General features: G+C 36.6%; 1 protein-coding gene across 6 annotated transcripts; it reads left to right on the top strand.

Annotated features, from left to right (window-relative positions):
* Positions 2,373-13,217, top strand: LOC107639515 (histidine biosynthesis bifunctional protein hisIE, chloroplastic). Of its 6 annotated transcripts, none has more exons than XM_016343042.2 (9): positions 2,373-3,083; positions 3,464-3,500; positions 3,579-3,800; positions 4,733-4,867; positions 5,095-5,255; positions 11,657-11,902; positions 12,002-12,097; positions 12,201-12,349; positions 12,585-13,217. In XM_016343042.2, the coding sequence occupies exons 5-9, from the start codon at positions 5,103-5,105 to the stop codon at positions 12,586-12,588; spliced, it is 648 nt and encodes a 215-aa protein (XP_016198528.1). In that variant the 5' UTR covers positions 2,373-3,083; positions 3,464-3,500; positions 3,579-3,800; positions 4,733-4,867; positions 5,095-5,102; the 3' UTR covers positions 12,589-13,217. The 6 variants fall into 6 exon arrangements, with proteins under 6 accessions (XP_016198528.1, XP_020977002.1, XP_016198529.1 ...); XM_021121343.1 differs by having other exon boundaries at positions 4,733-4,970; positions 12,201-12,350; positions 12,587-13,217; XM_016343043.2 differs by lacking the exon at positions 3,464-3,500.

The following is a 15,769-nucleotide window of genomic DNA, read 5'->3' as shown; positions in this document are numbered from 1 at the left end:
GTTATTGGTTTATTGGTCCAATCGATCTAATCGATGGTTCAACCGGAAAAACTGTTTCAGAATAAAATAATAAATAAATTATAAATAAACATCCTAAAATATAATTATAATCTAATATAAATCTTAAAATATTTTCGAAATTTAAAACACTACATAAAATATCATCAACCAAATCCATATGATCTTATCAAAATACAAAATTAAAAATTAAATAGTAAAAAACATATCTAAATATTAAATTCTAACATCATGATTTATCAATCATCAAAATTCGCAAGAACTTGTTGCAAATTTGCTTCGGTAGATTAGGATTAGGATTAGCAGCATCATTCGAAATAGGAGGATTGACAGGCAAGTTATTATTCACAGATGTATTATTATCAGCAGTTGCTTCTTGATTAATACTATTATCCATAACTGAAATTAATAAAAGTTTTATTAATTAAAACAAAATTAAAGACCAGCCACAACACAATGAAAAATAAAAAAATTATCAACATGACCATATCTATATTCTGCCACCAACATTCAGCAACAAATAAAACTAGCAAAACCAGCAATAATTAGGAGCCAACAACTACAAATCAAAGCAAAACAAGCAACTACAAAACAAAGAAGTATCCATAACCAGATACGAAATTAAAGACCAGCCACAGGCCCATAGCACATTGAAAAATCAAAAAATTATCAACATGACCATATCTAAATTCTGCCCCCCAACATTCAGCAACAAACAAAGCCAGCAAAACCAGCAATAATTAGGAGCCAGCAACTACAAATCAAAGCAAAACCAGCAACTACAAATCAAAGCCATTAGCAAATGTGAACAAAAAAATTAGGAGCCATCAGCAACCAGTAAACCAGTAAAAGTGTAAAACACTAGCCAACGAGCAATTAGAAAACACTAAACAGAGTAACAATAAATTTGAAAACAGAAAAAATACTAAAACAGAGAAAACACTAAAACACTAACCTGGGTAATTAGTTAATTACCGATCCATCAACAAATACATTCAGAACCAAACTTTAAACCAAGACCGAAGAAGAAGAATTGAAGAAAAATGCAACAAAATTGAAGAAGAAGGCTGAAGAAGAAGATCGAAGAACAACAACTTCAGAGCTTCAAAGTTCAAACCAAGAACAAGACTAAACATTCAGTGAAGAACTGAAGATGAAGACGAGAAGCCACTAACTTGGGTTCCGTGCCGAGAAGCCGACGAAGATGAAGACGACGTGCCGATCTACTGGGTTCCGGACACGGAGAAGAGGAAGAAGCGGCGACGCTGAGGACCTGGGGACGGCGGCCGCGCTGAGGATCCGGGAATGGCAACGACAATGAAGGGCTAGGGTTTTTGATTTTTCCTTTCTTCATAGTTCTCCAATAGTGACAAATGTTGGGAAAAGAAGAGGGGGGGTTGGGTCTCGAATGCATTATGGCATTTGCTTCTATTTTTTATTTTAAATAAAAAACTGCGTCGTTTTATTCGAACCGGTTGGTTACTGGTTTGATGATTTTTGACTGGTTTTTCTACCAGCGATTTTAGACAATAGACTTGACCGTTTTTGTTATCGGTTCACGGTTAAATCGATTAAATCGATCAGTCCAGTTCGATTTTTAGAACCATGCATAAAACCAATAAGTCACTTTTTTATCTTTCATATGTAAAGATTTTTGATATTATCTATGACTTTGTTGTTGATTATTATGTTCTCTCTCTTTCTGGTCTCAGATGCTTTGTTATATAATATTTTTATGTTGAATATTCAAAATCAATCTAAATCGAATAAAATCAATCAACCAAATAAAAAAATCGAATAAATCAAACCCCTACAAAACCGGGAAAAAAATTAATTTTTTGTTCCGTTCATTTCAGTTTTCAATTCTAACATCAAATATCTGAACCAAATCGAACCGGTAGATACATTTGCCCCCACTTAACCCAAACCTTACTGGTCTAATAAGCTTCTCTCTCTCAAAGCACTCCCGCTGCGCACAAAAGGCCACAGACTCCTCTCTTCACTCATGCCGCCGAAAGCACAAACTCCTCTCTCACTCACTCCCCTCTCTCAGTCACAGTCCTCTCTGTCGTCGTCCATCGAAGCCTCACGCCGTCGAGCAGCCGCGCATGCTCCGTCGCAGTTCGTCAGCCTCCAGCCGTTCTCAGCGCCTTGGTGTTTTGTCATTCTCAGTGCTGTCATGCTCCATCGCAGTTCCCATCGTCATCCTCCAGCCGTTCTCAACGCCCTGGTGTTTTGTCTTCCTTAGCAGCTTGGTGTTTCGTCGTTCTTAGGGCCGTCGTGCTTTATCACAGTTCGTCAGCTGTCTTGCAACGTCCAGCCTCTCTGTTCTGCCACCGTCCAAGCCTCTTTGCCTCTCCATCTAGTCTATCGCTTTCGTCGCTGCATCTACCAATGGAGCCTTATGTTTTTTTTTTTAATTCTGTTTTTAAATTCTGTTTATTTTTCATAATTTGTTGTTATGATTATGATTTTTAAATTCTGTTTTAAAATTTTTCAAGTCTTAGGTTTTTTATTTTTCAATTCTGGTTCTAAATTCTGTTTATTTGTCATAGTTTGTTGTCATAATTCCGTGTTTAATCTGATTATTTGTTACTTGCTAATTTTTGTTAGGATTATTTGTTTTTGGCTCTGATTGTTTAATTTCATTGTTCTTGTTCTCGCTGAATTTTAATCTGATTATTTGTTATGTGCTTAGTTTTTGTTATGATTTTTTGTTCTTGCCTCTGTTGTTTTAATTTGATTTTTTTTGTAGTGCTGATAATTAATTCTTGGGACTGATTATTGATTATTGTTTTTTAATCTGATTATATGGATTATTGATTCTGCACAAGATGATCTGAAAGAGGAGGCAATGAGTTCCCCCAAGTCCCTCTGAATTCACTTCATATTTTATATTCATTTGTCACAATTATGTGAACTTAATTTGTTGATTTGGGAATCTCAACATTGAGCTAACATTTTCACATCTCATTGACTGCCTTGTTCTTTTTCATTTTGTAGGCAGAGTTTTGTCTTTTTGAAGTAGTGAATTAATTCTTGCATCTGGATATTTGAAAATTTAGGTATTGATTTTTTTTTATCAGATTTATGGTTTCAGCATCTAGTGAGAAATTCAGATTTGAGTTAATCAAATAGAATTGCTTTTCCAGTACCCTAATAATAAAGGCTGTACATGGTTAAGGTTAATTAAAAACACAAACCTGTTTTTGGTTAATTAAATATTTGGTTTAGGTTAATTACCCAAACTGGTTTTACATGATAAAATTGGTGTTTAACTAGTTAGAAAATAAAAAATTTAGTTTTTAACCGGTTATAAAAATAAAAACCGATTTTAAAAAAATAAACTGGTTTTTGAAAAAAATTGCATTTTTTAACTGGAAAACCGGTTTTTGCATTGAGTAAGTTTTCCGTGTATGATTGTGTGTTTCCCGTTTTCGTGCAGGAAATGTCTTCTTGTTCCTCTTTTTCTTCTCACCTGTGTAATTAACTTCTCTCGATTCCTCTATTTTTTAATAGAATTAAAAATTTTCGGTTATTTAAAGAAATATTTATTTCAGGCCAACTTTCTATACGATAATAAAGAAGTCGGGGAGGAATTCAATCCTGATCCGTCCATAGCAACTGTGATGAACTGTGCATTTTGGGGTGTTCTACGGGCTTCCTTTTGTGCACTCTCGCGGCCTCACAGCATTCTAGTCCTCACCATCAATTGCGTTGGCTGTTGATTTGAGTTTATCTATCTCACTATATATTACATTTATGCCCCCAACAAAGGACGTGTAAGTCTACTTCCTTTGTTTTTCACTTTTTTGTTTAATTTGTTTTTCTACATCTTATTATCTAATCTTTATTGTAAAAGCTTTTTTTATATAACTGCTCATTTACAAAAATGTTATTTGGTTTTGGTTTTGGCTAACTGGATATAAACCGGTTTTTAAAATTTGGTTTTGGTTGACCAATTTTTTAATATGGATATGATTTTTAAAATTGTTTTATTAAACTGGTTGGCCAAAATGTGGTTATAGTTTTTAATCCAGTTAACACATTTTGGATTTTAAATGTACAACCCTCTATCAAAGGCCATGCCTACCATGAAGAAAGTTGTTCATTTTTGTAATACTACTTTGGATTAGTTCTTTTTCTATTCTTTTTAGTTTTCCAGTTCTTTATGATCTAGTTATATTTTCATTATTTAAAGTACTCTTTCACCAAAAAAAGGATACAATTTTCTAGTTACTTTTTTTTAATTACTGAAAAACTGACCCAAACCAATTGAATTTTAATTGGTCCGGTTTGGTTTGGTTGGCCTCGTAAAAAAAAATCTAACCAACCAAACCTAACATTTTACATAAAATTGGTTTGGATGATTTTTTTTCTTTCAAAAAACCGAACCAAACCGCAAAATGAACACACCTACTTTTCAGTACAAGGAATGTAATTTTTGAATTAAAGCTATTAGGGTATTCTAGGAAATTGATACAGTATTCGCTGGTATAATTGCATTTATCTCGCATAGTAATGTTGATTCCTAGGATCACCAGGAATATTTGCACTAACCAGACTTTGTAGGTGTGTGGTTCTTGAAAGTTTTCACCTTTCTGGTAATCTTACATTGTAAAATCATTGCAATGTAAGGTTTTTAGTGTAAAATTTTTACGAATGTAAAAACATTTTTCTAACCACACATCCATGTTAATATGTTGATTCGCAGGAATTCCAGGAATAATGTACCTAGCTCGAATTTGATTTGTGCGAGTAGTATTCCCAGGAATTTGATTTCTAGTAACACAAACCAATCCATGGACCAAACACATGGTTTGGGTATGGGAAAAAGGAAGGGGGCAGGGTAGGTACCGGTCCCCATGGGCCCTGTTGCCATCTTTATTTTGCCTCATTCCTTGTTGCCCTACTATTTCTCTTCTGATCTCTTCCACAATCTACTTTTCTAGGTGCACACAGCATGCCATTAAATACTCCTGACATTTTTTCTTGAAAAACAATGCTTTGCTTCTTTACATTTTGTGAAGGTCCTTTGTTTGTATTTACACTGAAAAACTTGCATGGCACCTGCAGGATAGAAAATGACCATTTCCTATGCTCACATGCTTCGATTTTCCACTAGTTTCTTCAATGGCAAGCTATCATTTACCAGTGACAATAAGGGGAGAAGGACACAACTCTTACCTTTTGCTTCGTTGAAAAGACCAGACAATAATATTATCATTGACCCCAAGGTACACCTTTTTTGAAATTTTTATAGGATTTCATGATGTGTGTATTCAAGTTCCATGATGCAATGTTATAGCGGGCAATTGAAGCTATTGATAAACATAAGAGGCCAATTTATTTATTTGCCAAATTAAAAGTGTACTCATTATTCAATCAGCTAGATGTTAGATGGTTCTCAAGATGGATTTCATATGTTGTCTTTGAAATAGACAGCATGGGTTTATGTGTATGATGCATTTATGTTTTCTATTTTCAGTGAGTTTAAGACCACCTGATAGTTTATGTAACCTAACGATAATGGTCATGATCATTCTATAAACGAATTTTAGATTCCAAAACATATTACTATGCCACTTTGTTGATGATACATTACTGTTGTTCAATACTCTTGTGATTTGACATTGCTCCTTGTTCCGGACCTGATCTCCGGGTCCTTCTTTGGAATGGTCACCGAACTCGACATTCCTAAAATTGGGTCATTCTCATGGCTCAAAGACGGATCAATAACTTCCAATATTCTGACCCAACATTCAAAATCAAGTACCTTTCTTATCTTAGCCAGATAAGATAAGATGATGACGGTCTAAATTGGCCCTACAATCTCTAACCAATATTCGAATTTAAATACCTCTCTTATCCTAGCCAGATAAGATAAAATGAGATAACTATCACCAGCTATATAAAGGGGAGTCAGAGGCTCCCTCAGATATTTACTCATTCCATACATCTTATATCTTTCAGATCCATTTTGACTTGTGCGTCGGAGTGTCTTTACAGGTACCACTCTCCGCTGCTCCAAGAAGACGATCCGACAACCGCTTCGACTCGCAAGTTTCCGATACATCTCACAACTCGTGCCTGAGACTTCTAATACATTGGCGCCGTTTGTGGGGACTGTTAAGTCGTGGTGGTCTCGAGGAACAATCCTCAAGCCACCACCACAACTCAAACCTGCGAAGCCCAACACCCGACTTTCAGGATAGTCTTTCCCCCACCCACGGGAGGACAACCAGCACGCCTGCCAACCTCGGACCCTCGGCAACCAAAGGAGAATGATCACCAGCCCGACAAAACCCGAGCACTTGATGACCTAGGAGAAAAAGTAATCCAGATAATCCAAAAATTGTGCCTCAAAGTGCAAAACCTCGAAGGCCGAGTAACGTCCAAAGAGCGATATCACCTAGAACACGCTAGCCAAGCAACCTCCAGAACCCAATTGCATCGCGAAACCAAGAACCACAAGTCACCTGAACGACACGACAAACGATGCGATCGCAGCATTCTAGAGATCCGTAGCGCTGCCACGCGAGGATGACTGAAGGCACCGCCGAGAGGCCAAGCAAGCACGAAGCGGGCACATGATAATGGTAGCTACCCCGTTCACCGAGAAAATCCTGAACGTGAAACTCCCAAAAGGTTTTGACAAACACACGGATTTGAAGTATGATGGCACCAAGGATTCCCATGAACACCTAATGACCTTCGAGGCCAGAATGAACCTGGAAAGAGCTGTCGATTCGGTCTAATGCAGAGCCTTTCCAGTAACCTTGGCCGGCCCCGCGATCAAATGATTCAACGCCCTTCCAAACGGCTCCATAACCAGTTTAGACGTCTCCAGGAAGTTTATGACCCAGTTCACCAATAGGATCATCAAAGCAAAGCACCCAATCAGCCTACTCAGAATCACCCAAAGACAAGACGTATCCACGAGGAAATATCTTGACAAGTTCAACGACGAGTGCTTGACGGTCGGCAGACTCACTGACTTGGTCGCCAGTCTTTGTCTGACCAATGGCCTCTTGAATGAAGACTTTCGGAAACACCTCACCACTAGGCCAATCTGGACCATGCACGAAATCTAAAACGTCGCAAGGGAATACATAAACGACGAAGAGGTAAGCCAAGTCGTGGCCGCCAATAAACGACAGCACGGCAACACGACATCTCATAGTAACCCACAACCGAAAGAATACCCTAGATCCGCTGCCCCCAACTGACCACCCAGGGTAGGAAAGTTCACGAACTACACCCCCTATCCACTCCCATCATAGAAATTTACCACCAAATAGCGGAGTGAGTCATCCTTTCGAAGGCGCGACAACTGAAGGAACGGACAGGTGACAACGAGAGCCTATATTGCGATAACCACCGAGGATACGAACATAAAACCCAAGATTGCTTCGACCTAAAAGATGCCCTCGAACAAGCCATTCGAGATGGCAAACTCCCTGAGTTTGCCAAAATCATTCGAGAACCTAAGAGAACTGAAAGAGAAAGATAACCAAAGCACGAAGGACGCAACCTGAGGACGATACAACAGGCACCCCAAGAAACTTTGAAAACTGACCCCACCATAATCGTAACTGTCATCACCGGAAAGGACGCGCTGAAAAAGTCAAAATCAGCATTAAAAAAGGATCTTAAAGTCCTAGCCGTAAGAAATCAAGCACCATTCTCCTCAGTTCCAGCGGCGATCACATTTTTCCCCGATGACTGTCAACACGACACCTCGGCAGAAGACGCCCCATTCGTTATCTCGACAAAAATCGAAATCAGACTTGTAAAAAGAATACTGGCCGACACCGGAATTGATTCCAACATCCTCTTCAGAGGAGCCTTTGACAAGCTGGGTCTCCGAAACGAAAATTTGCAAACCCACCACAACGGGGTGACTGGGTTCGGAGACAACTTCCTCAAACCGGACGGTTTCATAGTGTTACCACTAACCATTGGAACCGGAAGTCAAAGGAAGTCCATCCTCTCCGAGTTCGTGGTTCTCAAGGACTCCACTTTCTACAAAATCATCTTTGGAAAAAAGACGATCAACAACCTATCCATCGTCATCTTCACCTAGCTCCTAATCATGAAGTTCCAGGCCGATAACGGCACCATCAGAACAATACATGGGGACCGAGAAGTCGCGGTAGAGTGCGTTAACACCAGCTTGGCCCTCCGCAAGAGATCCTGAGACGCGGCAAGCATCTTCCTCGCCGACCTCGATGCACGCCAAGACCCTAGCCCATGTAGAACCGTAGGTTGAAACAACGAAGAAGCAGAGCAGGACCTTGCAGACGAAGTCAGGAGCATAGCACGCCTACGGGAGCTAGCCCTAACACAGAGAATAAGTCTAAGGTACAATCGTAGCACGGTACGACGAGACTTCAGACCAGGAGACCTCGTCTTACGACGAAACGACATCGGTTCCCCCACTTCCGGAGAAGGGAAGCTCACGCCTAACTGGGAGGGTCCCTACCAAATCAAGGTGGTAATCGGAAAAAAAGCCTACAGGCTCGAAAGACTAGACGGGACCGAGCTCCCGAGATCTTGGAATGCCATCAAATCAACAAGATCGAGGTCGTTTAAGACCATCTGTTTACCGTTTCTTTTTTTTCCTTTTTCCACTTTCATTTATCACTTAAGTTGTTTAATCGTATATTTTCTTACTGGGCACTATTTCCTACCCACATCGGGAGGTTTTAACGAAGCATAAACTTCAAATAAAATTCATTTTTTTCATAAGCATTGTCCAGTCCGATGGCACGAGTTAAACGCGGCTACTCTCGAGGATCGATCACCCCGAGACCAACAAAACGGATATTCAAATAAGTAAATGGCTACCCGGGAATCGATCACCCTGAGACTAACAAAATGGATATCTAAATAACAAAAAATAGCAGCCCAGGGATCAATCACCCCGAGACCAACAGAACGGATGTCCAAATAACAAAACAGATATCCAAATAACAAAAAACGGTGACTTGGGGGTCAATCACCCGTGAAGCCAACAAAGCGGATATTCAATTAAGTTAAACGGTTACCTCCAGAAACTGATCGGATATCCAAATAAGGTAAATAAGTAAAGTATTGAAATTGGCCCACCAAGAGGCCTAAAATAAATTCACAATAACGTTCCAAAAATGCCACACAAAATAAGCATGAGTTGACAGTCTTCTAACTCGCGGAAAGCCGAACTCACCAACATCCCGCCAATCGGCGCAGGATGACATCACGCTCGTTCCAGGCCCCCTCATGGCATCCCGATAATAGAAAACCAAACTCGTCAACAAAAGCGGCATTAAAGTCTAAGCTAATGACTTGACAACTCGCGAAGAGCGGAACTCACCAACATCCCCCCAATTGGCGTAGGATGACGTCACATCCTTTTCAGTCCCCTCACAATCTCCCGAACTATGGAGAACCGGGGGCCCCAACAACTCAGCATTGAAACCAAGCAAAGCATGCTCTCATGCTCCGGGGGCAACTGTTTCGGACCCGATCTTCGGGTCCTTCCTCGAAACGGTCACTGAACCCGGCAATCCCGAGATTGGGCCATTCTCACGGCCCAAAGACGGATCAATAAATTTCAATATCTTAACTCAACATTCAAATTCAAATATTTCCTTTAACTTAGCCAGATAAGATAAGATGATGATGGCCCAAACCAGCTATAGAATCTCTAACCAACATTCGAATTTAAATACCTCCCTTATCTTAGTCAGATTAGATAAGATGAGATAACTACCACCAGTTATATAAAGGGGTGCCAGAGGTCCGCTTAGGTATTCATTCATTCCACACACCTTATACCTCTCATATCCATTCTGACTTGGACGTCGGAGTGTCTTTGCAGGTACCACCCCGCCGCTCTAAGAAGGAGATCTAACAACCGCCTCGACTTGCGAGTCCCCGATCCATCTCACATCCCGTACCGGATACTTCTAGTACACTCCTACTTTTTTTTTCACCAATTACATTGTGGTGAAGTAAGTGGTGTAAGCGTTGGCTCTGGTTTTGAGATTTCTTACAAAAGCATCTATTATAATTGTTTTGGTTAAATCCTTACTGTAGGTAGCTTGATGTTTGAGGCTCATGGTGAATTTTAGTACTTTATAATCGGGCTGTAAGTGATCCAAATCCGAAAACACTAGAAGTTCTTTATTCTATTAATTGCATGATTATTTTTGGCAAGCTATTAGCATTGTTTTCTTTAAATCTCTAATGCTTCCAAACTAGTGTGATTTTCTATTATACTTTACATTAAATTGTGAAAATCACCACTTGTAAGTTGGTTATATTTAGATTTGTCGGGCTACATTCGAGGAAAATTTAGGGGCTGATTGGTTTTGCCATTTTCATTTTCAACGAAAATAAAAATGAAATATAAAAATGTTTGATTGAGTATTTTAACATTATTTTAAGTGAAAATATATTTAAAAAGGAGTACAATTGAAAATGATATTTTTCGTTTTTAGCTTTTTCAGTTAAAAATGATTAAAATATTCCAATCCAAAACAGTGTTTCAATAAAGCATAAAGCCATAAAGCCATAAAGCCAACGCCTCCAACTTTTTTTCCACTCTCTTTCACTGGTTCTTCGAGTAATTCTTCCAACTATGGTAGCTCTCTTCCATTTTCTTTCATCAGCTTTTCCATTATCTTCTTTCCATTCAAAGGTAAAAAATTTGCTTCAAACTTTTTTTTGCTGTTTGGTTGAAAATTTCTGCTATGTTTTTTTAAATTGGATTTTAATATGGTGTCAAATTTGAGTTCTAAAACCAGCGCTTCCATCTCCTCTTTCAATCTAATGCTTGCGTTGCCAATTTGTACTCTACTAGTTGCTTACTCGTCGCTAGCTCTCTTCCAATCTCTTCCACTGTTTTTTCATTCTCTCCCTTCCATTCAAAGGTAAAGGAGCTCTTTAAAATTTTGTTTTGCCATACTTAAAGATCTTTACTATTTTATTTTTGTAAATTAGATTTGAATATTAAATGACGTGAAATTTGAGTTCTAATTTTTTTATTATATTCAATTATTTTTTTTAATTTCAAGTTATTTCGTTCTCTGTCTTCCTGTCTTCAATGTTTTTAAGTTTTCTATTTTTGGTGTTCTTCTAAAATTTGTGCTGATGTATTTTTCAATTTGATGGAAATATGATAATTTTTCTACTAGTGTATTTTTTACTTTTTTTTTTCTGGTGCATTTTTTTGTGTTTCTTTCTTTGAGAAAAAAATTTAAAAAACTAAGATTAATTGAATAAAAATATGATTTTAAATTCTAAAATATTAGAAATACATTTTAAAAATAAACTAATGAACGTTTGGAAATGAATTCTCTTTTTGCAAATCAAGTGCATTTTCTAAAATATGAAAAATTGAAAATAAAAATCATTTTCAGAGAATAAAAACAAAACAAAAACAGAAAATATTTTCATAAACCAATCAACTGCTTAATTAAGCAGGGACAAGTCTCTAGGGTATCTGTTCTTTAACTTCTTTCACAGTTAAATGGTGATTGTATATTCGGGATAGCTAAGGAAGTTTATTCATTGCATTATTGCATGTGTAATTTCTTGGCATCTGTCTTTTTCTTCCGTCTTATTTCAAATTAAAGTGTTGAACTTTTGTCAGGTAGACTCTCTGCAAGACGGTGTAAAATGGGATGATAAAGGTTTGGCTGTGGCAATAGCTCGGAATGTTGATACTGGAGCCATATTAATGCAAGGTTTTGCAAATAGAGAAGCAGTGTTTTCAACCCTATCTTCCCGGAAGGCTACGTTTTTTAGTCGGTCACTGTCAACATTGTGGACCAAAGGAGAGACTTCTAATAATTATATAAATATTCACGATGTCTTTCTTGACTGTGATCGTGAGTCTGTATGTTTCTTCCTTTTACCCTTGAATTATTATTACTATTTGATTCACAGGCATGTTAATTATTATTATATATTTTTTTCTATGGAAAATGTTTCTTAGATAATATACCTAGGGAAACCAGATGGACCTACCTGCCACACAGGGGCAGAAACATGCTATTATACATCAGTTTTTGACTCACTAAAACAGCAAGAGGTTAGCTTTAGGCGATTACAACTTAGGGCATGTTGTGTTCAGATATTGTATTTTTGGAGGAAAATTTCAAGTGATATTCAAATTTATTTTGGTTATGTTATAGATCGAAAGAAATAGGTTGGCATTATCCTCTTTGTATTCATTAGAGTCGACGATCTCCCAACGCAAAGTAGAGTTAGCAGAAGAGAATGGAAAGCCCTCATGGACTAAGCGATTATTGATCAATGATAAGTTGTTGTGTTCTAAAATCAGGTTAGATATATCTTGGCATGTTGTTAGCGTGAGTTTGAATTTAAGTTTGTTCATCCTGAAGAAAGCGAAAAATATGCATTCCTTGTGATTTCCATTGCAAAGTGTTATAGATGATAGAATTGCCTCCACATGAAAGTTTTCTATTAAAAGAAACACTACCTCTACTTTTAATTATGGTTCCAATGGCTTGGACAAAATGCATGCATCTTTGTGACTTAATTCTTTGTATCTGCAGGTGAAGAGGCAAATGAGTTGTGTCAGACACTAGAGAACAACGAGGATAGGTTACGTACTGCTTCAGAGATGGCTGATGTACTCTATCATGCCATGGTACTGTTGACAGTGAAAGATGTCAAAGTAGATGTTCTGCAGGTTCTTCGGCAGAGATTTTCCCAATCTGGTATCGAGGAAAAGAAAAGTCGAGTATCCAAGAAATCAGAGCAAGATTGAACTTAATGTTAAGTACATATCTCAAGCACTGCATTCGGATTTTTTGACAAATCCGGATGTACCATAGGCGTTCTTACCATTGTGACTACTGAGTTATGCTATTGTTCAACAAGGTTGAGTTTGAGAATGTCGAGCACCATGTTGATGTTACTTTTCATCCTCCCTAATAGATATGAGATGTACACTATTTAGAGGTTTTGTTAAGTTACTTGAGGTATTGCATTCGTGCTTATATATAGCAAGATATAATTCTGTATTGAAGACTTTGCGGTATAACTCTTCGTCTTTGTAGTTCTGTTGTGTGAGATGGATTGTTATACTTGTATCTGTGTCATATTTTGGTTATTCTACTGTTTCTTTTGTCGTATTGTTCACTATTATGGCTAAATTTTTACATTGGAAAAAATATTGGTGTTTTTGTTGGAAATTGGATTATTTGATGTAATTATAGGTGGGTAGATTTTGTAGGTGGGGAGTCAAAACCTAGGAGGCATGTTGTAACAGGTGGGGGGTGTGTTGTCCGCGTAGCAACATCCTGGTCGTATTGAACACGTAGCAACATCTTGGTCAACACACAGAAAGTGTGTTAAATACATGTCAAGTTATAGCAACACACCCTCTATGTTGTATCAGCACTTTCTGTACATTCATAATACTGTATTACACTCTAAATATCAATATTCAACAAAAAAATTATCTCTATTTACATATTAAAAATAATTTTTGACTATTATCATTGGGATTTAAATTGAAAACTAAAAATATAATTGATGATGAATGGTTGTGTATTGATTTGGTGTACAAGGCAAATAACACATTATGTAAGGGTTAGTTCAAAGGAGCACAAGTATGTTATTGATATAAACATTATAAGCATTTTATCATTTATTTTTTTTTTTTTTACTAAAGATAGGCAGACTTAAACTCACAACCTCTTAGGTGAGTATGAGGAGATTATGCCATTTGAGTTATAACTCGTTGACAGCATTTATCATTTATTGATATAAACATTATAAGCATTTATCATTTAGTATAGCATATGTTATTTATATAACATTTGATGAACTCAAGTACAAGTAACACTATTCTTGATATTTTCTAAGTGAATTTGTGTTAAATTTGCTATATAAAATATTTATTTATTCAAATCAAGTATTAGCATAGCGTCATTTCCTTCAAGAAGAACAAGTAACATTGTTCTTGAGTTTAACGTCAATTATAATTCAAATTAATGTGTATTTATTATAGTAATAAAAATGCAAACTTGATACACTTTTGAATACTAATGCATTTTCATTAAATGGATTTTCATCACTTGTTGCGTGAAAATGTCCTCTATATTTGTCTCCAACAGATAAATCTTCTTAAAATAAAATGTCATTTTTAATTTAAGTTGACCCACAAATTCTTTTATGAATTGATAAAAATTTATATGCAGTTAGTTGTTTCATATAAAGTTAATAGTTAAAAATTATTAAATAATAATTTAATAAAATATATTAACAAAAATTAAACTCTAAAGAAAAAGTACGAGGAGCCATGAAATATTTGTACAATGTGTACAATGGAGGTTTAGGAAGTATTAGAAATATAACCATTAGTGTTACCTTTTTCCATCAGTTAAACCAGTTTAAGTTTCGGCCATTATCAAATTACATACAATAGTTTATCCCATATTTTTTCTGTCTCGTGTATAAAAAAATTTAAAGGAAATATTTTTCCTTTAGGTTACACAATTTTGAGCTCTTACAAACAGAGAGCAAGACACAATCTCTTTTTCTTCGGCACCTCCTCTCCCTTGTCCCTTTGCTTTCCTTCCCTGCTTCGCCCGTCTGGCACTCCTTGCTACTGTTTGCCGCTGCTCTGATCCATCTTTCTGCTTCGCCGCCTGCAGCTGCCTCCCATTGCTTTGCGCCTTGCTTAGCTGTCTCTGCCATTGTTCTACTCCTTTGCGTCGTCGTGCCTCTCTGCTTTGTGTCTCTCTCTCTAGTCACTACAACCCTATAAGGTATCATAGTTGATAATTACGAATTTAAGATTTAGGATAAATTTATTGTTAATATAGAATTTACAATGCTGATGTTGTTACTGGTTAGGTTGAATTGTTTGAAACTTAAAACTACTTGATATAATCTATAGGTATATTTGATAGTGTGGAGGATTTGAGTTGTAAATTTATTATTGGTTAAATTGTTAAGTTACAAATTGTATACGCTCTCCGGATTTGAATGTGTTTATTTAAACATGTGTACCATAGCAAATGGTAAACTCACGAGTTAATATTAGGCGAAGTCAAGAACTAGTGAATTTCGTGATTTGCTTTAGTTCTTGGCAAGCCATTATTGAATGACATCTCTCTGTTGATGTTGGGGAATGAGATTTATAAGACTATCATGTGTAACTTTGTTGTTGTTTATTATGCTCTCTCTATCTGGTCTCAGATGCTTTCTTATGTAATATTCTTAAGTTGAAATTGTTAACTTTCCAGTCTTGTACAATATCAATATCTCAATATAGTTTTGCAACTCTAATTAATCATAAAAAATGAGATATAATTTTTAACGGTTCAAAGAGTTACATCTAATGAGCTTGACTTTGAAAAATGACTTTAAATTTGACGGTATCATTCACACTAGAAAAATGAGGTTAAACGAACTTATCTAGTACAAAATATTACGACTTCAATATGTTTAGTTTGAGGAGTGATATTTTCTCTTCATGGCTAGAGTATTCATGTTTTAAAGATGCTACATATTGTTTATTTTATATTTGATTAGCAAAAAACTCAATGGACATAATGGATTAGAAATTGGAAATTGTGCTTTTCTTAAACATATTAGAAATGCTCATTACTTACCACACAATAATGTATTTGGAGCATGTTGAATCAAGCAGGCTATATTCAAAATTTAATTGAGGATCATACTTCTAAGAAAATTTAAAAAAATTGATTGCATTCACAATCCTCTA

The sequence above is a fragment of the Arachis ipaensis genome, chromosome B04, assembly GCF_000816755.2.
Source record: "Arachis ipaensis cultivar K30076 chromosome B04, Araip1.1, whole genome shotgun sequence".
NCBI classification, from domain to species: Eukaryota; Viridiplantae; Streptophyta; class Magnoliopsida; order Fabales; family Fabaceae; genus Arachis; species Arachis ipaensis.
The sequence above is the reverse complement of the archived record's forward strand: the minus strand, read 5'-3'. Positions and strand labels throughout refer to the sequence as shown.